This window comes from Macaca nemestrina, chromosome 7 (assembly GCF_043159975.1).
Source record: "Macaca nemestrina isolate mMacNem1 chromosome 7, mMacNem.hap1, whole genome shotgun sequence".
NCBI lineage: Eukaryota > Metazoa > Chordata > Mammalia > Primates > Cercopithecidae > Macaca > Macaca nemestrina.
In genome coordinates, this window is record NC_092131.1 from 2,464,908 (window position 1) to 2,485,983 (window position 21,076).

General features: G+C 55.8%; 1 protein-coding gene across 4 annotated transcripts; it reads left to right on the forward strand.

Moving 5' to 3' along the window:
* Window positions 1–1,256: 1,256 nt before the first annotated feature.
* On the forward strand, window positions 1,257–19,657 carry LOC105489850 (G protein-coupled receptor 132). 4 transcript variants are annotated; one of them, XM_011755035.2, is made up of 4 exons: window positions 1,257–1,360; window positions 9,693–9,806; window positions 10,814–11,388; window positions 14,492–19,657. In XM_011755035.2, the coding sequence occupies exon 4, from the start codon at window positions 14,626–14,628 to the stop codon at window positions 15,598–15,600; it is 975 nt and encodes a 324-aa protein (XP_011753337.1). In that variant the 5' UTR covers window positions 1,257–1,360; window positions 9,693–9,806; window positions 10,814–11,388; window positions 14,492–14,625; the 3' UTR covers window positions 15,601–19,657. The 4 variants fall into 4 exon arrangements, with proteins under 4 accessions (XP_011753337.1, XP_011753338.1, XP_011753332.1 ...); XM_011755036.2 differs by having other exon boundaries at window positions 10,814–11,325; XM_011755030.2 differs by lacking the exon at window positions 10,814–11,388.
* Window positions 19,658–21,076: the final 1,419 nt, after the last annotated feature.

Sequence of the window (21,076 nt, forward strand, 5' to 3'; positions counted from 1 at the left end):
ACGTGTTTGCACCAGATCCCCTAGAGGATCACAGCCCCCTGGGCAAGTGTTTCTGGAAAGCCAAGGTGGACCCTGCCCTGAGACCTGCGCCTCCCGGCCAGGGCAGTGGAGAAGTCCAACTTTCCAGGGATTCCACTGCCACCCACACAAAACCCTCTGAAATCGCTGTTCAGAGGCAGCCTCCAGCCATGCGGCCCTGCAGCAGGGGGCAGCTGTGATCCACGTGTCTGGGGGAAAGTGCAGACTAGGGGCTCAGCCTCCACCGGGCTCTCCTGGCCGTGGGCGCACCCACCCAGGACAGTGGCCGTCTTCACTCAATGACTGTCCCTGCTGCAGTGCTGGGCAGTGTCGCTTGGAGACATTTGTGGTCCCCAGCTGCTTCCCCCAGCCCAGCCCTGTCCCCTCTGCTGACGGAGCCTGGTTTGGATGGAGCTTGGCAGGCTCGGGAGTGGGCACCTGGTGGGGGGGTCTGTGCCCTAAAACCCAGAAGCAGCTTGGAGGTGAGTGGGGTTGTGGGTGCTGTCCACAGCCAGCTGGCGTTTTCTAAGGAAACTGGGCCCACCACGGCCGGGAGCCCCACAGTGAGGGGGACTGTCCCAGGCCACTCTGCCTGCCCACCCTGCAGTTCCCACAGGGCCCCTCACAGAGAAGCCCACCCGCAGGGCCCCTGGGCCAGGCCAGGCTTGGTTCTGGATGCAGGAGGGGTTGAGGTAGGGCTAGGGGAAGAATGTGGAGTGTGCGGTCGGCTGTTCTTCCCACATGGCCCTGCCCCAGGAAGGGGGAGGCGGGGAGATGAGGGTCCTTGTGTGCAGTGGCTGTGCTGAGCCTTCCAGGACATGCAGGTGCCATCCTGGTCCCGGGGCTGCAGTGGGCACACGCGGCCTCTCCACTCCTGGCACCCCGGACAAGGACTACTGGGAGCACACAGCCTCTGGGAAGTCACCCTGCTCCGTGCTTGCCTGGCCCGAGAGCCTGAGCTGCAGAGGAGCTGGATTTTGTCTCTCCAGGGCCCCTCCCTGCCACGTGTCCTGCCTTGCCTGTCTGGGGACAGCCGCAGTGCCGCGCCAGGCCCTAGCCCCTGCCTGGGAGCTCCTGAGTGAGTGGAGCCTGGCTCTGGTGCTGTTATTGCCAACAGAGGTAAGTCTGGGGTTTCCTGCCACTCCCACCCCCAGGAAGATGACGAGACCACACTGTCATCACCAGTGAGATACCCCAGCCTGGGTTGGCTAACCCCAAGCTCAGCCCTGTTTGTGGTTAGGGGAGTTCTAGAGAGAACATAATTGGACCCCTGCTACTTCCTGAAACCTCAGCTAGGACTGCAGGGAGGGGTGTGAGGCCAGCCGCACAGGCGGGGCCCTGGGTAAGTAGCTGGGCTCTGCGCACTGGGGAGTGGGCCTGGGGGCTCAGGCCCTGGGATGGGGCTGGGGGCTGGGAGCTGGAGGGGGGCAGAGGGGGATCTGAAGGCAAAGGTGATTTGTTGGTAAAAATGGAGGCTTTGTTGAGGGTTCTTAATCTGGGGTCCCTTCCAAGAGATAACCCAGGACCCCCAGTGACCACAGATGTGATGGGGGTAGAGGATTTGGGGGAGAGGGACAATCGCTTCCATTGTACCTTTGTCACCGCCACCTTCCTGGAGACTTTCTTCTGGAAAAGGCTTCCCTGGCTACTGGGCCAGATGGTGGTGAGTCAGGGGGCTGGACTTGTCCCTGGAATCTCTCCTTGGCCACTTGCTTCCATGATTGGTGGGGGGCACTGAAGGGCCAGGCTTCTCTCTGTGGGGCCTGTGCTGCTTGTGGGGTTACACAGAGGGAGAAGCAGGGCAGTGGGGGCTGTGCTGGGGTGAGTGGCAGTTGGCCCAGTCACGTGACAAGATCCTGGGTCTGGGCAGGTTACCGGCCTCTGGGTTGGTATCCGGCACACAGGGTACAGCAGGGGGCCATACATTCTGTCAAGTGCATGACATGGGTCTGCACCACTGCAAGGGGCTGGGACTGACTGCTGAAGACCGGCCAGTTGGGCTGAGCACAAAATGATGTTTCAGAAGATTGGCCAGGCCTAGGTGGGAGGGCAGAGGCTCCTGGAAGGAGTTGAGGATAAGGGCTGGGCACAGGGGCTCACACCTGTAATCCCAGCACTTTGGGAGGCTGAGGCAGGCGGATTACCTGAGGTCAGGGGTTCGAGACCAGCCCGGCCAACATGGTGAAACCCTGTCTCTACTAAAAATACAAAAATTAGCCAGGTGTGGTCGCACACGCCTGGAATCCCAGCTACTCAGGAGGCTGGGGCAGGAGAATTGCTTGAGCCCTGGAGACGGAGGTTGCAGTGAGCCGAGATCGTGCCTTTGCATTCCTACCTGGGTGACAGAGCGAGACTCGTCTCAAACAAAAAAAAAAAAAAAGGAAGAAAAAAAAGATAAGAATAGGGATAGGATAAGATGAGATGGAATAAGATAAGAACTCAGAGTGCCTGAAAGACTCACCTCACCAGCAAATAAACGCAAATGTGTCTCTGAAAGATACATTTTAAAAATCTATCAAACTGGGGCCAGGCGCAGTGGCTCACGCTTGTAATCCCAGCACTTTGGGAGGCCAAGGTGGGCGGATCACTTGAGGTCAGGAGTTCGAGACCAGCCTGACCAACATGGTGAAATCCCGTCTCTACTAAAAATACAAAAATTAGCTGGGCGTGGTGACACACGTCTGTAATCCCAGCTACTTGGGAGGCTGAGGCGGGAGAATTTGAACCCGGGAGGCGGAGCTTGCAGTGAGCCAAGATTGGGCCATTGCACTCCAGCCTGGGCAACAAGAGCAAACCTCCGTCTCAAAAAAAGAGAATCTATCAAATTGGGAAAAATAAGAAAGTTGACTCTGGGATTTGGACGGGCGTGGTGGAGCAGGGAGGTTGGAGCCGGTGACTCAACATTTCCCTCCCTAGGGTTTGTCTCAAACGTGACGGCAGAAACGAGGTCACAGTGAAAGACGGAAATGGCTAGAAATGGCCAGCAACCGTGAAACAGCTTAGAAATTACAGGCAATCCAGCCGGGTGCAGTGAATCATGCCTGTAATCCCAGCACTTTGGTAGGCTGAGGCGGGTGGATCACCTGAGGTCAGGAGTTCAAGACCAGCCTAACCAATATGGTGAAACCCCGTCTCTACTAAAAATATAAAATTAGCCTGGCGTGGTGGCACATTCCTGTAATCCCAGCTACTCGGGAGGCTGAGGCATGAGAATCACTTGAACCTAGGAGGCGGAGGTTGCAGTGAGCCGAGATCGTGCCATTGCACTCCAGCCTGGGAAACGAGAGCGAAACTCCATCTCAAAAAATAAAGAAAGAAAGAAATTACAGACAATCCACAGACAGACCTCAGCAGCCTGAGGAGCTGTTTTTGGCACACAGGATGGAATGAGGAACTGCTCCCCGCACATGGCAGGGGTCAGGGCTCCTTCTCCGTCCTTTTGTGTCTGTCTGAAAAGTTTCATAATGAAAGCTACAAAATAGGCCGGGCGTGTGGTGGTTCACGCCTGTAATCCCAGCACTTTGGGAGCCCGAGGGGGACGGATCAGCTGAGGTCAGGAGTTCAAGACCATCCTGACCAATATGTGAAACCCCGTCTCTATTAAAAATACAAAAAATTAGCCAGGCGTGGTGGCGGGCACCTGTAATCCCAGCTACTCGGGAGGCTGAGGCAGGAGAATCACTTGAGCTCCGGAGGCGGAGGTTGCAGTGAGCCGAGATTGTGCCATTGCACTCCAGCCTGGGCAACAAGAGTGAAACTCCACCTCAAAAAAAAAAAAAAGTTACAAAATAGATTTTAAAAGACTGGAGGAGCACAGCAACTGCAGGCCAGAGAGCTCCAGGGACAGTGGCTGGGTGAGGTCACGCTAGATCCTGTTATTGGAATGTCCATCCCAGCAGCATGTGGCGCTTCTCTAATCTGGAAAATGGATTCATTGGCCGGGTGTGGTGGCTCACGCCTGTAATCCCAGCACTTTGGGAGGCTGAGGCAGGAGGATAATTTGAGCCCAGGCGTTCGAGACCTGCCTAGGCAACATGGCGAAACCCTATTTCTATTAAAAATACAAAAAATTAGCTGGACATGGTGGTGTGCCTGTAGTCCCAGCCACTCGGGAGGCTGAGGCGGGAGAATCGCTTGAACCTGGGAGGTAGAGGCTTCAGTGAGCCAAGATCGTGCCACTTTACTCCAGCCTGGGTGGCAGAGCAAGACTCCATCTTAAAAAAAAAAAGAAAAGAAAAGGCAAAAGAAAAAGAGAAAGAATGAACATGGGTTCATGGAAGAAGAACGGAAAGTGCGAGGCAGAGCAGCCTCGGAGCCCGCACACTAAGAGCAGGAGAGAGGCGGGTTGGACACTGGAGAGAGAAGTCCAGAGAGCAGTGGAGGGCTGGCCTCAGTGGGCTGCCAAGGTGTGGCTTAAAGATGGAGCTGAACAGGGACGCATTTGCCCAGCATGGAGGCTGGGAGATGAGGGGCTTGGTCATTTGCTGAGGGGAGGTGGAGGCAGGGGCCCAGGGCCAGCAGGGGTGGGAGATGCAGCTGAAGCTCAGGGGTGGGTGGACGGGGGTGTCTGGCTGACCTGGGCCCACCCACACTGTGGCCTTGTGGCTGGAGTCATCCGAGGGACCTCACCATGGCCATCATGTCTGGCCACGCTGCTCTGAATCCAGGTAGAGTTGGACGGTGATAAGGGGGCTTCAGCCTGTCACAGTCCCTCAGAGCAGACCAAAAACAGAGTTTCCCAGACTCCACCAGGCCAGGCTGGCATTGCTGGTGCTGTGAGCATGGTGGGCTGTCCCCTACCCGAGCCTCCGGAGGGCTGGGGGCACCTTGCTGCCGTTTCAGGAGTGAAAGTCTGCACTGGGCGCCTTTCCCACAGGGCTTGGTCGCTCCCACCCATCCCACAGCTGAGAGGAGCCCCACCGGTGGGCCAGACAGCTGGGGCGATAAGAGGAAGGGGCGGTCTCCATGCACAGCCCAGGCAGGGCTTCCCCCACCCCAGGAGGGCGGTGCCTGCTTCCTGAGTGGAACAACACAGGAAACCTCTGCCTGGCCTTGTCCTTCCACTTGAAGACCCAGCCCCAGGGGAAGCTGAGAGAGGACCTGGGCCCCACGGCACCCTCCCCAGGAAGAGTAGTGCCTGAAATGTGGGCAGCCTGCTCTAACCCATGCCCCTTTCTGTGGAGGAAACAGCCCTGGCCCCGGGCCGGGACAGACCACTGCACTGCAGCTGGTGGGTGGGGCCACTGGGCTGCCCGGAGAGAGGGCCCTGAGCCCCTATCCTGAGCTCACGCACCTCGAGGGGAGGCAGAGGCTCCCCGAGGCAGTAGGAGTAGCAGGTGCAGCAAACTGATGGTGAGCAGGTGCTGGCGGGACCCCGGACTCTGGTCCAGGAAGGCCCTCAGAAGAGGCCGGTGGGCTGCCTGAGGCTGTGGACCTGTCCGGCAGGGAATGCCAGACAAAGCTTGAATGTGTTCTGAGAAGTGAAGAGCTGGTGTAGGGCTCCCCTGACGCCCAAGCCTGGTTGGCCATGCGTGGTGAGGAGCTGGACCTCGGTGCGAGCGAGTTGGGACGTCCCAGTAGGCCCAGTTCTCTGGCTGCCCTGCCCTGGGTTGGTCCCACCAGGCCTCCTGCTGGGCCCACTGACTCTTTCCAGGCATCCTCGCAAGGCTGTCGGTGCCCAAAGGTCAGGCACGTGGCGGGATCTGGACATCAGCAGCTCGAGCCACATGGGCCACACGGGACCAGTTGGATGGGAAGGTGGCTCCGGCTCCTGCCCCTGGCTAGTCTCTGCTCTCAACATACAGGCCTGGAGCCCAGAGGGGCCTCTTTGTGACAGCCTCTGCCTGGAGCTGGGCCAGGAGGGGAATGTGCATTTTCACTTCAGCTACCACTTCCTTCGGTTTTGCAGAAGTGCTTGTAGCCCTCTGCCCCAGGGTTGCTGGCTGGCATCGGGGTGACCGGGTGGCACAGCCCTGGACCAGCAAGAGCTCATCCTCCTAGGTTTGGGAGGGTTTCCAGAACCCTTGGTCCAGTTAAAGGCAGACTCCCTGGGAGCCCCTTCCTGGGCGGCTTAGTCATTCTGATGGGGTCCAGGGGCCTCAGGCAGCAGCTCCATGTGCTCACTCCAGCTCATTTGACAGGAGAGGTCCCTGTCTGGTGTTATTCAGAATTTGAAAGGTGGGGAGGGGGTGGCTGCAGAATCAGAGTAGACAACAGCGAGCAAAAGTATGCGGGCTTCTAGGGCCCCTGAAGCGGGGCTTGGCAGCTGAGGAGGGAAGCCAGGCCCGGTGTGAGGCTGGTGGGGCCCCCCACACCCCTGGGGCTCAGCAGGAACTGGACTGGTCGCAGGTGGCTCTGGCGTGTCCCCAGCCTACTCGGCCCCCCTGCCTGGCTGGGGGTCTGCCTTCCTTGGCCCTTCTGGTTCCACTCACTGCCTCCTCACCTACTGACCCCCTCTGTTTTGGGCATGGCCAGAGAGCCCTGCATCTCTTGCTGGACCTTGGAGCTGGGCGCAGCAGCCAGACGACAGGGCCACACAGATCTTAGCAGAGCAGCAGCCGGGAGGGCAGCGTCCAGCACACAGGCACCCAAGGGAGGGTCTGAAGACCCTCAGCGCTGCCCCACCATTTCCACTCAGGGGGCTGGCCCGAGATGCAGGGAGCAGTGCATACTTATTCCAGCCACTGGGAGGGTGGGGACAGAATGGGGAGCCCAGGAACCCCTCCAGCCCACACCACCCACCACCAAAGGGGCATCACTTTGGAGATGGCTTTTCTGGATTCTTTCTTGACTCAGTGTCTCATTTTTTAATGTGTTTTCAAGGTATTGCTTTAAATTCTCCATGAGTTAACGAGCTTCCTGTAGTCGTGGCTTCCTGTTTTCCAGTTGTTAAAAAATGACGAGACAAGTCTCAATCATTTTAGGAGTTTTATTTGCTGAAGTTGAGGCCACGCATCCGTGACACAGCCTCAGGAAGTGCTGATGACATGCCCAGGGTGGTCGGGCACAGCCTGGTTTCATGCATTTTAGGGAGACAAGAGACATCAGTCAATACATGTGAGACGTACATTGGTTCCGTCCAGAAAGGTGGGGACAACTCGAAGCAGGGAGGGGGCTTCCCAACTATCTGTCTCTCACCTACCTGTGGGCAGGTCACAGGTAGGTGGGAGACAAATGGTTGATTATTTTCAGTTTCTGGTAAGTCTTTCCAAAGGAGGCCATCAGAATATGCATCTGTCTCAGTGAGCAGAGGGAGGACTTTGAATAGAACGGAAGGCAGATCGACCCTGAGCAGTTCCCAGCTTGAAGGGGCCCGAGATACTTTTCTTTAACAGAAATATACTTGAAAGGGCAGCTGGGAATGTCAACACACAGGCAGCCCTACCTGCTGGCCCAGAGCCCTTGGTGTGGGTGTGCCTGGTTTCTGCCTCACTTTCGAGCAGCTTCCAGAGAATTCTTGCAAGAGCCATGTGGGACGGGTGGGAAGAGCAAATGGCTCCAGGGAGCGCCTCTGGCCAGCCTCTCAACATACAAGCCTCAGGCCCAAAGGGGCCTTGCTGTGTAGGGGCTCTGCCTGTAGCTGGGGCCCGGCCCTGCACTTTGAGGCGAGTGTGTCCCAGGGGACTGACTGCACCTGCTGGCTTCCCATGAGGGTCTTGGCTGACAGAGGGCAGTACCAGGCAGCATGGGGTGGGGGTCGGGCCTGGCACTAGGCAGGCAGGATTCGAGTTAGTGAGGCAGCTGCCAGGCTCAGCCTCCATCCCTGCACTGCAGGGCCCGGAAACAGCAGAGTGAGACCCTCAGGCTTTGCAGGGCTTTGGGAGAGGCACAAACACCATCTGAGAATGGGTTCAGGGCACTCTCCTCCCTGCAAGCCCTCTTTGGCTGGTCGGGGTGGTGCCTGTTTTAGAGGCACCTCAGGTTAGGGAAGGAAGCAGAGGGACAGGCCCCTGGATGCCCTGCACCATCCCCCTGTGTGCCCTGAGCCATCTGCTGTCCACCCGCCATGCCTCCCTCCTCCGGGCCCCTCATGCCGTGGGTGACACAGCTTCCAGGCCATGTGCACGTCACACCTCGGGTAGCCAGGAAAAATTCCTAGAAGCGGTTTATCCAGGTCAAAAGTTAAGCACATTTAAGATTTTTGGAAACATGTTGCAAAATTTTGCTGCAAGTCAATTCATACTTCCATCAGTCCCGTGTAAGGATACCCACTGCCTACTCTCAAACACTATGAGTTTAAAAGTTCTTTCTTTTTGCCAACATGATAAGCCAAAAAGATTTTAAAAGGCTGTCTTTCAGATATTCATGTTTGCATTTCTTTGATTAGAAGTGGAGTTGAGCATTTTTCAGATTTTAGGAGCTTCTTCTTTTTGGGACGGGGTCTCTCTGTAGCCTAGGCTGGAGTGCAGCAACGCAATCACAGCTCACGGCACCCCTACCTCCTGGGCTCAAGCGATCCTCCCAACTCAGCCTCCTGAGTAGCTGGGGCTACACGTGTGCACCATCATACCTGTTGATATTTTTGTAGGTATGGGATGTTACTATATTGCCCAGGCTGGTCTTGAACTCCTGGACTCTAGCAATCCTCCCACCTCAGCCTCTCAAAGTGCTGGGATTTACAGGCACGAGTTACCACACTGGGCCTTTAGGGGCTATTTTTATGTCTTCTGTGAAAGCTCATCAACTTTCTTTTCTCTCCCAGCTTTATAAAGGTATAATTGACAAGCAACAACAGTACATAGGCCAGGTGCGGTGGCTCACGCCTGTAATCCCAGCACTTTGGGAGGCCGAGGTGGGTAGATCATTTGAGGTCAGGAGTTTGAGACCAGCCTGCCAACATGGTGAGACCCTCGTCTCTACTAAAACTACAAAAATTAGCTGGGTATGGTGGCAGGCGACTGTAGTTCCAGCTACTCAGGAGGCTGCGCAGGAGAATAGTTTGAACCCGGGAGGCAGAGGTTGCAGTGAGCCGAGATTGCGCCACTGCACTCCAGCCTGGATGACAGAGCAAGACTCCATCTCAAAAAAAAAAAAAAAAAGAATCGTACATAGTCGCAGTGCCTGATGTGATGTTTGGATGCCTGTTGGCTTGGAACCTTGCTTGTATTTATCCCGTGGGATGCAACGGCAGATCCTTAACACTTAAAAAACACCTGCACGGGCCGGGCGCGGTGGCTCAAGCCTGTAATCCCAGCACTTTGGGAGGCCGAGACGGGCGGATCACGAGGTCGGGCGATCGAGACCATCCTGGCTAACACGGTGAAACCCCGTCTCTACTAAAAAAATACAAAAAACTAGCCGGGCGAGGTGGCGGGCGCCTGTAGTCCCAGCTACTCGGGAGGCTGAGGCAGGAGAATGGCGTGAACCCGGGAGGCGGAGCTTGCAGTGAGCTGAGATCCGGCCACTGCACTCCAGCCTGGGCGACAGAGCGAAACTCCGCCTCAAAAAAAAAAAAAAAAAAAAAAAAAAAAAAAAAAAAAACACCTGCATGTTGTGCACATGTACCCTAGAACTTAAAGTATAATAAATAAATAAATAGTAAAAAAAAAAAAAACACATACAAATCAACGGGGCACTTAGTAAATTAGTAAATACTCACTAGCCATTTTGTCAATGGGTTAACTTGTCATTTAATCTGATTTCCCTAAAGCAATTTCAACCTACTCTTTCTCCAGGTCATTTTAAACTCTCAGAGTGAACGTCTTGATAGGACCGACAAGACGCATGACATGTACTTAGAAAGCTTATCTTAGAGCCACACTGAGATTGGAGCCTGCAAAATATGCCAGGTGAGAGAGCCTTCTCCAACTCTGAACATGTAAGAGGAAGCCCATGAGAATTTTTCTATGAAGCATGATGTCTCATAATTCAAAAATTAACACATAAAAATAGATTATCGAGATAAAAATTAGCTCAACAATAATAAATCTAGAGATGCTACGTGGAGAAATGAAGGGCTGATTTCATAATTCTTTTGTGAAGTTCTGGGAAGCCAGGAATGGGAATGAGAGCATAGTTGGTGGCTCCAGGGAGGGCGACGCAGTACTGAGTCAGGGGGCTGTCCCACAGGTCCCAGGGGAGCCCTGCATGGTCCAGGCCATGAGGAGCTGACCAGCAGCTCCCCCTGATTCATGCGTCTCCTGGTGCCGTTGCTCCTACTTCTGACCTGCCAGGAAGACTGTCTTCCCAGGAGGTCACCTGTGGCAGGAGGCAGGGGAGTGGGGGACATCCTCCTCACCAGATGGGCACAGAGCCACAGACACCACGGACCTGGTGTCCAGAGGTGAAGGTCCCAAGGCTGCGTGAGGCCTGGAGCAGGGGGTGTGGGACTGAGGGACACTGAGGCCCTGACTGAGACTACACGGGCGGGCGAGACAGTCTGTGGGGCGGGGGAGCCGTAGGAAGTCGGGGAGGGGCCGGACCAGAGCGGCTCTTGCAGGCTGAAGCTGGAGCGGCCCCTCTGGCCACCCACCGGGGTCTTGCCTGCGTCTCCCCTTGTGTTTTGGATTCTGGCTCTGCCTCCCAGGCGTGTGATTGTCATGAAAGAGACGGGCCTGTGTCGGGGCCAGAAACTGCCTGTGAGCTCAGGACTCGCATAGCGAGGCTGGGGCGCTCGTTTGATGGGAAAAGAGCCGTCTGGGTGAAGAACAGTGAGTGCAGACACAGGCGTGGGGCCTCGCACCTGAGAACTGTCTTCACTGCCCCCCGCCGCCTGCCACAGCCCTGTGTCTTGGGCAAAGTGGTGACAACTGGGTGTGAGACAGCCCAGTCATACCCACTCTCTCCCTCTGCCCAGGGAGGAAGGTGAGCAAGGGGCACGACTCTCACACCCGGAGAAACCCAACAAGCACAGCAAGGCTGTGGGGAGACCGGAGCCCTGCACACCGCCGGCGAAGGTGGGCCGGCGCGGCCACTGTGGAGAACAGCACGGACAGACGCCCCAGAAGATGAGATGAAACTGCCATGAGATCCAGCAATGCCAACTGTGGGTCTGACGCAGGAGAACGGAAAGCAGGGATGTGAACAGACCTCCTTGTGTTCCTAACACCGTTATTCTCAGCAGCTCAGCTAAGGCTCAGAGGCAGCCGAGCGTCTGTCAGCAGAGTCATGGATAAGCAGAACACGGCACAAGCCACATTTGGAGGATTGTTCACAATGGAAGGGCACAATGGAATATATATATATAAATTTTTTTTTTTTGGTGAGACCCTGGAGGACACACTGAATACAATGGAATACCATCCTGCCTTTGAAAGGAAGGGAAATCCTGGCACACGCTGCAACGGGAGGGAGCTTGAGGACGTCGTGGTGAGTGGAGCAAGTGAGACACAGAATGACACACGCTGAGGACACGCACAGATACCCACCCAGGTGGGGAGGTGACAGGGGAGCCCAGCACACAGAGACAAAGTGGAATGGAGGCCTGGGGGCTGGGAGCAAATGCGGAGTGAGTGCTTCCTGGGGCAGAGTCTCTGTTTGGGAAGACGAGAAGGTTCTGCCGACGATGTTGGCGACGGTGGCAGAAGAATGTGAACGTGCCCAGTGCTGCTGAAAAGCGGTTACAATGGCAGATTCCTTGTTATGTGTATTTTGCCAGAATTTTGCACTTTTTCAATTTTTTTTCCTTGAGATTGAGTCTCACTCTATCACCCAGGCTGGAGTGCAATGGCACAATCTCGGCTCACTGCAGCTTCTGCCTCCCAGGTTCAAGGGATTCTCCTGCATCAGCCTCCCAAGTAGCTGGGATTACAGGTGTCCGCCACCATGCCTGGCTAATTTTTGTATTTTTAGTACAGGTGGGATTTCACCATGTTGGTCAGGCTGGTCTGGAACTCCAGACCGCAGGTGATCCACCTGCCTTGTCCTTCCAAAGAGTTGGCATTAAAGGCATGAACGGCCCATGGGGCCAATTTTTTTTTTTTTTTTTTTTTTTGAGATGGAGTCTCGCTCTGTCGCCGAAGCTGGAGTGCAGTGGCACAATCTCTACCTCCCAGGTTCATGCCATTCTCCTGCCTCAGCCTCCCGAGTAACTGGGACTACAGACAACTGCCACCATGCCTGGCTAACTTTTGTATTTTTAGTAGAGACAAGGTTTCACCCGGTTGGCCAGGCTGGTCTCGAACTTCTGACCTCGGGTGATCTGCCCGCCTTGGCGTCCCAAAGTGCTGGGATTACAGGCGTGAGCCACCACGCCCAGCTGAATTTTTTAAATGCACAAAAATAAGTGGCCTGGTGCAGTGGCGTGACTTCCCAGAGCTCTGCCAGCACTGTCGGCTCCAGTGTCCTGGCTGCCCACTCCGGCTGAGTTCATGCTTCTGGGCCTTCTGTGGCTACAGATCATGGAACCTCCAGATCAGCAGGAAGCCGCGGACAGACCTGGCCTCAGCACCCGAACGATGGACAGAGCGTTGCCACGCTTCTCAGGTTGCAGCAGCCCCAGGCGGGGCAAACCTCAGCTGTGCCCTGGAGCGAGGTCGGGGGTCCCTGGGCACCATGCAGCTTCCTCAAGGTCAGGGGTCCCTGGGTACCGTCCAGCCCCTTGGCCTCAGGAACCTTCCACACGCGGATGCGTGACCTCTAGCAACCCTCTGGCTGGAGAGGAAGAGTTTCTGACCTCGGAGAGCTGTGTTTGAGGCAGGTTGCTGAGATAACTTTGATCTCCTTTTCTTTTGCCCTCTCCCACATTTAAGGACTTTTTTTGACTCCATTGGGCCCACCAGATAGTCCAGAATAATCTCTTTATTTTACTGTCAGCTAGTTAGCAATCTTCATTCAACTTGCAACCTTAGTTCCCCTTTGCCATGTAACCTACCCTATCTACATGTCCCAAGGATGAGGATTCAGACTTCTTTTGGGTGGGGTCTTTATTCTGCCTGCCACCAAGATGAGGAGTATCACATGACATAGTAATAAGAAGATCAATTCACCAAGAAGACAGAACCATTTGTGACTCCTATGCCCCAATTAACAATAGCTTCAAATACATAAAGCAAGCATTGAGAGAATACAAGGAGAAGTGGACAAATCCACCACCCCTGCAGGAGCTTTTAATTGTCTTTTTTAGTAATTGATAGTTCACACAGCCAGAGATGTGGTAAGACTACAGATTAGCCGGGCGCAGTGGCTCACGCCTATAATCCCAGCACTTTGGGAGGCCAAGGAGGGCAGATAACCTGAGGTCGGGAGTTCAAGACCAGCCTGACCAACATGGAGAAACCTCATCTCTAGTAAAAATACAAAATTAGCCGGCCTTGGTGGTGCATGCCTGCAATCCCAGCTACGCAGGAGGCTGAGGCAGGAGAATCCCTTGAACCCGGGAGGTGGAGGTTGCAGTGAGCTGAGATCGCACCATTGCACTCCAGCCTGGGCAACAGAACGAGAGACTCCATCTCAAAAAAAAACAAAAAAAAAAAACCAAAAAAACAACTACAGATTAGGAATTAGGATGAGGCAGTGCCCAGCTATGGGGCGAGGCGGGGAGTGGAGGTAAAGTGGGAACAGCTCTGGAAGGGTGTATGTGGTAGCAGCGCCTAACAGACTGCTTAGAAGAGCACTCACACAGCAATTACAGGATCAACATTATTTTCAAACACACAAGCAACTTTTTTTTTTTTTTTTGAGACAGAGTCTCACTCTTGTTACCCAGGCTGGAGTACAGCAGCATGATCTCAGCTCACTGCAACCTCCGCCTCCCGGGTTCAAGTGATTCTCCTGCCTCAGCCTCCCGAGTAGCTGGGATTACAGGTTGAGCCAGCACGCCCAACTAATTTTTTAAAATTTTTAGTAGAGACAGGGTTTCTCCATGTTGGCCAGGTTGGTCTCAAACTCCTGACCTCAAGTGATCCACCTGCCTCAGCCTCCCAAAGTGCTGGGATTATAGGTGTGAGCCACTATGCTGGGCCTCAAGCAACACTTTTGAAAACTGACCTCAGTGAGTTACAAAGATTCAGTATTACCCCAGACGCAATGGCTCACACCTGCAATCCCAGCACTTTGGGAGGCCGAGGTGGGCAGATCACCTGAGGTCAGGAGTTCAAGACCAGCTTGGCGAACATGGTGAAACCCCATCTCTATTAAAAGTACAAAAATTAGCCAGGCGTGGTGGCACGTGCCTGTTATCCTGGCTACTTGGGAGGCTGAGGCAGGATAATTGCTTGAACCCAGGAGGCAGATGCTGTGGTGAGCCGAGGTTGCGCCATTGCACTCCGACCTGGCCACAAGAGCGAAACTCCATTTCAAAAAAAAAAAAAAAAAGATTCAGTATTGCCAAGCCTGCATTCTTCGCCCATGAGGCTGCTGGGTTGGAGATCCACTATCTAATAATTGCTCTAAAAAATCCATTTGGAAATGTTTTAAACACCTGCGTGTGTCTAGTCTGAGCTACCATGAAGCTTCTATCCTTCCTTCCCACAGTAGAGTCTCTCTCAGGTGGTTTCCAGAGACTCCCGTTCTCACTCTTGTCTCTGTCCTACAGGAAACGCCACCCTAGTGACCAGCACTACCCCGTGGGCCTCCCTGGGTCTCCCCGCCAAGACCTGTAACAACGTGTCCTTCGAGGAGAGCAGGATAGTCCTGGTCGTGGTATACAGCGCAGTGTGCACGCTGGGGATGCCAGCAAACTGCCTGACTGCGTGGCTGGCGCTGCTGCAGGTGCTGCAGGGCAACGTGCTGGCCGTCTACCTGCTCTGCCTGGCGCTCTGCGAGCTGCTCTACACCGGCACGCTGCCGCTCTGGGTCATCTATATCCGCAACCAGCACCGCTGGACCCTGGGCGTGCTGGCCTGCAAGGTGACCGCCTACATCTTCTTCTGCAACATCTACGTCAGCATCCTCTTCCTGTGCTGCATCTCCTGCGACCGCTTCGTGGCCGTGGTGTATGCGCTGGAGAGTCGGGGCCACCGCCGCCAGAGGACCGCCATCCTCATCTCCGCCTGCATCTTTATCCTCGTCGGGATCGTTCACTACCCGGTGTTCGAGATGGAAGACAAGGAAACCTGCTTCGACATGCTGCAGATGGACAGCACGATTGCCGGGTACTACTACGCCAGGTTCACCGTTGGCTTTGCCATCCCTCTTTCCGTCATCGCCTTCACCAACCACCGGATTTTCAGGAGCATCAAGCAGAGCACGGGCTTAAGCGCTGCCCAGAAGGCCAAAGTGAAGCACTCGGCCATCGCGGTGGTTGTCATCTTCCTGGTCTGCTTCGCCCCGTACCACCTGGTTCTCCTCGTCAAAGCCGCTGCCTTTTCCTACTACAGAGGAGACAGGAACGCTGTGTGCGGCTTGGAGGAAAGGCTGTACACAGCCTCTGTGGTGTTTCTGTGCCTGTCCACGGTGAACAGCGTGGCTGACCCCATTATCTACGTGCTGGCCACGGACCATTCCCGCCAAGAAGTGTCCAGAATCCATAAGGGGTGGAAACACTGGTCCGTGAGGACAGACATCACCAGGCTCACCCACACCAGGGACATCGAGGAGCTGCAGTCGCCCATGGCCCTTGCAGACAACTATACCTTCTCCAGGCCCGTGCACCCACCAGGGTCACCAAGCCCCACAAAGAAGCTGATTGAGGAGTCCTGCTGAGCCCACTGTGTGGCAGTGGGGGATGGCAGGTTGGGGGTCCTGGGCCAGCAGTGTGGCTCCTGTCCACTAAGCCCACCAGCCACAGTGCCCATGTCCCCTCTGGAAGACAAACTACCAATTTCTTGTTCCTGAAGCCACTCCCTCCACGACCTCTGGCCCCAGGCTTTCCCACATGGAGGTGGCTGCATGCCAAGGGGAGGAGCGATACCTCCAGGCTGCCGGGAACCCAGATCGCGTGTGGCAGGCAGTGGGGCCTCTTCATCAGCAGCCCTCCTGGCTGGCTCCCTTGGCTGTGGGCAGGGAACAGGGCTGCGGGCAGAGGTACCTGGTGGCTGCCCTGTTCGCATCAGTGGTGATGACTTTATTTGCAGGGCATTTCTGCAAGCGTTGCTCGGATGCAGTGGCACATTGTGGGCCCTCTGGGCTCCTGCCTCAGAACATCAGTGGGCGCCATGCCGGGGGTCACCCAGCACCGTGGCAGCGCCCAGCAGGGCATAGGGCAGCCTACCACCTCCAAGGGGGCAGGAGTTCTCATCTGGGGTTGGGTCTGTGCTGAGCTGAAGGGCCTCTAGGCAGATGTGGGGCAGGGTGGCCAGCTGCTCCAGCTCCCAGAAGGCAGCCCAGACATCCTCAAGCGGGAGCCCCAAATGTCCACGCCCAGAATGACAGTTGGCAGGACAGGCATGACACAGCCATATCAGAGGCAAGGGGTGCCAGGAGTCCCCAGCCGCATCCTTGGGGAGAAGTTGGTGAGGGGTCCGCACAAGATGGGGCCCCCACCCCCAGCACGTTACTGAGGCGAGAGTGCAGCAGCTGGCCTGCTTGTCTGGTGGAGAAAGCCAGCTCCCTGCACCCTTGGGCCGAGTCAGATCTGGGTCTGCCCCGAAGGCCTTGCCTAGGCCAGGTCACACTCATGCCCTGGTTTCCCCACCTGTAAAATGGGGCCAATGACACCTACCTCACTGGGTCACCATCGAGATCAATCCTCCTCCCTGCCCTGACACCTCGGGCACATCGCGTGCACTCCGAGCACAGAGCCAGGCAGATGCAGCACCTGGACGGGGAGCCCAGCGCCCAGCACAGTGTGGGGCTTCCAGGGAGGTGGTGCGGGGCGGTGGGGCTGAGCCACGCTCTAGTTTTGTCAGGCAGCTATGCAGTTGCTCTTCCTTGTTTTGTTTTTCTTGTTTTTTTAATATTTATTTTTTTAGAGACAGGACTCTGCTCTGTTGCCTGGGCTGGAGAACAGTGGCGCTGTCATAGCTCACTGCAGCCTCAAACTCCTGGGCTCAAGCGATCCTCCCCCCTCAGCCTCCTGAGTAACTGGGACTTTGACAGGCATGCACCACCACACCCAGTCAAAACAGCCGTCTTCCCCTTGAGAGTCATCAGAAAAATACATTAGGAAAATGTGTTTAGAAATAAAAGCACAAGGCAGGGCGCAGTGTTCACGCCTGTCATCCCAGCACTTTGGGAGGCCGAGATGGGAGAAGCACTTGACGCCAGGAGTTTGAGACCAGCCTGGGCAACATGGCAAAACCTTGTCTCTTTTTTTGGTATATAAAAAAAATAAATAAATAAAAGAAATAATGCATTTTAACCTTTACAATTAACATTTCTCCTGCTGTGAGAGGAGTGTGCCCCTAGGCTCCCACGACAGCCGTGACCAGGGACTTGAAAAGTTGGGGCTGAGGTTCCAGACCAGTCTGTAATATTCAGGGCTGGGGCGAGAGGGACCATAACGATGTCCAGCCGGGGCTTTCCTGTGGCTGCTATAACCAGTTCCCACAAGTTGGTGGCTTAAAACAACAAACCGGGCTGGGCACCGTGGCTCACACCTATAATCCCAGCACTTTGGGAGGCCGAGGTGGGCAGACCACCTGAGGTCAGGAGTTTGAGACTAGCCTGGCCAACATGATGAAACCCCATCTCTACCAAAAATACAAAGAAAAAAATTATGTGGGTGTGGTGGCACACACCTGTAATCCCAGCTACTCCGGAGGCTGAGACAGGAGAATCGCTTGAACCCAGGAGGCAGAGGTTGCAGTGAGCCGCGATCACGCCACTGCACTCCAGCCTGGGTAGCAAGAGCAAAATTGCTTCTCAAAAAACAAAACAAAACAAAAATGGTTCTCTCACAGCTCTGAAGGCCAGAGTCCACTTTTTCATCTTTTGCTGCCACTGAGCAACAAATAAGAGCCTCACTCCCATGCCAGATCCCAGTCTTGGGGACCGGGCACCGTCTCACCCACTGGTAGGGATAGCAGGGCTGGGCTGAGATACCCAGAGTACCTGGCTCAGGTGAGGGACTGCCTGAACTGGCTGCTGTCACAGTGGCAGGACAGTCACCAGGCATAGCCAGGTGAGGTGGTACCTGCAGCCCCAGCTGTTCAGGAGGCTGAGGTGGGAGGATCATTTGAGCCTGGGAGGTGGAGGCTGCAGTGAGCTAGGACTGCGCCACTGCCACACGGGGAGGCCAGGAGACAAAGGCCCGATGGGACCTGGGGGTGACACCTCTGTGGGGGTTTCAGAGGGCTCCTGGGAGCAATGTCTGCGGCGAAATTTCAAAATGGACCCCGGGCCTGCGGGACCCACGACAGTCACGGTCAGGTGGAGAAACTCTGTACAAAGACAAACCACTCAGGGTGAAACCCGGGGGGCGGGGCTTACCTGACGGGAGGGGCAGCTACGGCGACCTTGCCCAGGGTGAGGCACAGATGGGACCAGGCACCCAGGAAGGGGGGCCCAGCCCAGCCCTTAATGCTGAGACCCTCGAGGGCTGTGGGCAGAGGGCAGCAGGCTGAGTCCCTGCAGGACAGGTGCAGCTGGGGAGGTGGAGGTTACGGGCCTGCCTCGCTGCTCACCACCCAGTGTCTGCTCACCGCCCCGTGTCTGCTCTCTGCCCCTCATCTGCTCTGGCAGTGAGAGAGGGTCACGGCATGGCTTTGTCATCAGTCACTGACCACTGACCACAGGCCCTGGCCCTGTCATCCGGCCTGTCCTGCTGGTGGGAGCTTCTGAGGTCACCAGCGCTAGGAGCCGCCCTGTGTGGAGTCTGCACTCACTCACTATCTCTCTCACCATCTACCCCTTCCTTCACTCCGCTTGCCCTCATTCAGGCACCCCCCCACAAGGTGCTCCTGGGGCACCCCAGGTAGTGAGGAGGCCACAGTAAAGGCCACTGTGACCCACGCAGGGAGGTGGGAATGAGGAGAGGGAGCCCCGAGGGCCACCCCTGCCTCCAGCACCATGCCCTGCCCTCCAAGCTTGAGCCACAGTTGCCTCTTCAGACAGCGTCCAGGAGGGGCAGTGCTGCTCTGCTCACTGCCCTGTCGTTACCTGAGTAACAGTGACAGGGAGAGAGGACCACACGCCTCCCTGCTAGCTGGAGAGAGGCCCCTCGACCTATGGAACTGTTCTCCGAGGTCCTACTGTGACAAAGACACCTGCACACCAGCGGGAGGAGTGGTTCAGAAGCAGCACCTCAGGCTCTCTGGAAGGCACCGTGTCCCGTCCACGACTGCTCCCGTGCGACCATCCCCACTCCGCCTGGCCTGGCAAGGGCTGTGAACCCCTCGCAGTGACAGCCCAGGGAGAGGCTGCATAGGCCAGGGAGGCACGGAGAGTTTTGTTGGGAATTCTGGGATCCTACTGCCTGGAGTTGGTGCAGGGGAGCACAGCCCGAGGAGACCACATCCTGGTGGCCCTGCAGCCGCCTGGCCTGCGGGAGGGACATGCCTGGAAGGGACAGCATGAGGGGGGACCACATATGGGGGACTCTTTTTTCTTTTGAGACAGTCTTGCTCTGTCACCCAGGCTGAAGTGTCGTGGCATGATAGCTCACAGCAGCCTCCACCTCCTGGTCCCTGAATAGCTGGGACCACAGGTGTGCACCACCACACCCAGCTGGTTTTTGTTTGTCTGTTTGTTTGTTTGTTTGTTTGTACAGACAGGGTTTTACCACATTGCCCAGGCTGGTCTTGAACTTCTGGACTCAAGCAATCTGCCTGCCTCAGCCTCCCAAAGTGCTGGGAGGGATTACAGGCATAAGCCACCACACCCATCCTTTTTTTTTTTTTTTTTTTTTTTTTTTTTGAGACAGAGTCTTGCTCTGTCACCCAGGCTGGAATTGAGTGCAGTGGCGCAAGCTCAGCTCACTGCAGCCTCTGCCTCCTGGGTTCAAGTGATCTTCCCACCTCAGCCTTCTGAGTAGCTGGGATCACAGGCGTGTGATCTCTCTCTCTCTCTCTCATCATCTACCCCTTGCTGGGCACCATGCCCAGCTGCCCAGCTAATTTTTAAATTTTCTGTAGGGACAGGGTCTCACTATGTTGCCCAGATTGGTCTTGAACTCTTGGCCTCAAGCAATCTGCCCGCCTTGGCCTCCCAAGGTGCTGGGATCGCAGAAGTGAGCCAGCCCCCAGTCCTAGCAGTGCTCTTGAGGAATGAACGTGTGAATGAGAGCACACTGAACGGTCGTGTGGGGCGGCCACCCTCCTGAGGGACAGCACACTATAGACAGGTGATTCCACCACTTCGTGTCTCCTTTCTTCATCCGTAATTTGGGAATGGTGACAGTGACTGTCCCACAGGCCTGGTGGGGTATTAATTCAGATAATACACGTCCCACACCTCAGATGAGCCTGGCACAAAGCAGCGCTCAAAAACACAGACCTTCACTTAACTTCCTAACTTCCTCCTTGGTTTGCCCCAGTGGGGGATCCTGCCAGGAAAGACGGTCTTTGATGAAAGGTCCGCCTGTTCCCAAGAGCGGCCCTAGAGGGCGCCCAGGCAGCGGGGCTTGAATGGACCGGGCGGGTTTCGCTTTCCCGCGAGTAGCCGCCCGCGGCCGCCAGGGGGCAGCAGCTGCAAAGGGCGCCCGCGGGCAGCCGGGCCGCGCCTGTGGCCACGCAGCGCAGAGGCGGCCCCATCCGAGCGCTCGGAGGGGGGCGGGTGCGGAGCCGGAGCAGTGCCCCCGCCACCGCGGACCCTTCACAGGCGGAACATTTTGCACATTCTTCCAGACCTTTCCTAAATCCTCACCTGCCTGTACAGGCACTCGCGGAAAATACGTGATACTGCCTTGTGTGTATGCATTTATCCAGCTTTTTATTTTGAAATAATTCCCAATTTGGGGGCCGGGCGCGGTGGCTCACGCCTGTAATTCCCGCACTTTGGGAGACCGAGGTGGGCGGATCACGAGGTCAGGAGATCGAGACCATCCTGGCCAACATGATGAAACCCCATCTCTACTAAAAATACGAAAAACTTAGCTGGGCGTGGTGGTGTGCGCCTGTAATCCCAGCTACTCAGGAGGCTGAGGCGGGGAATCGCTTGAACCAGGAAGTCGGAGGTACAGTGAGACTCCGTCTCAAAAACAAAAACAAACAAACAAACAAAATTCCCAGTTTACAGAAAGTGGCAAACACCGTGCAAAGAAACCTGGATATTCCTGTCCTACAGATTCTCCAGCTGTGAA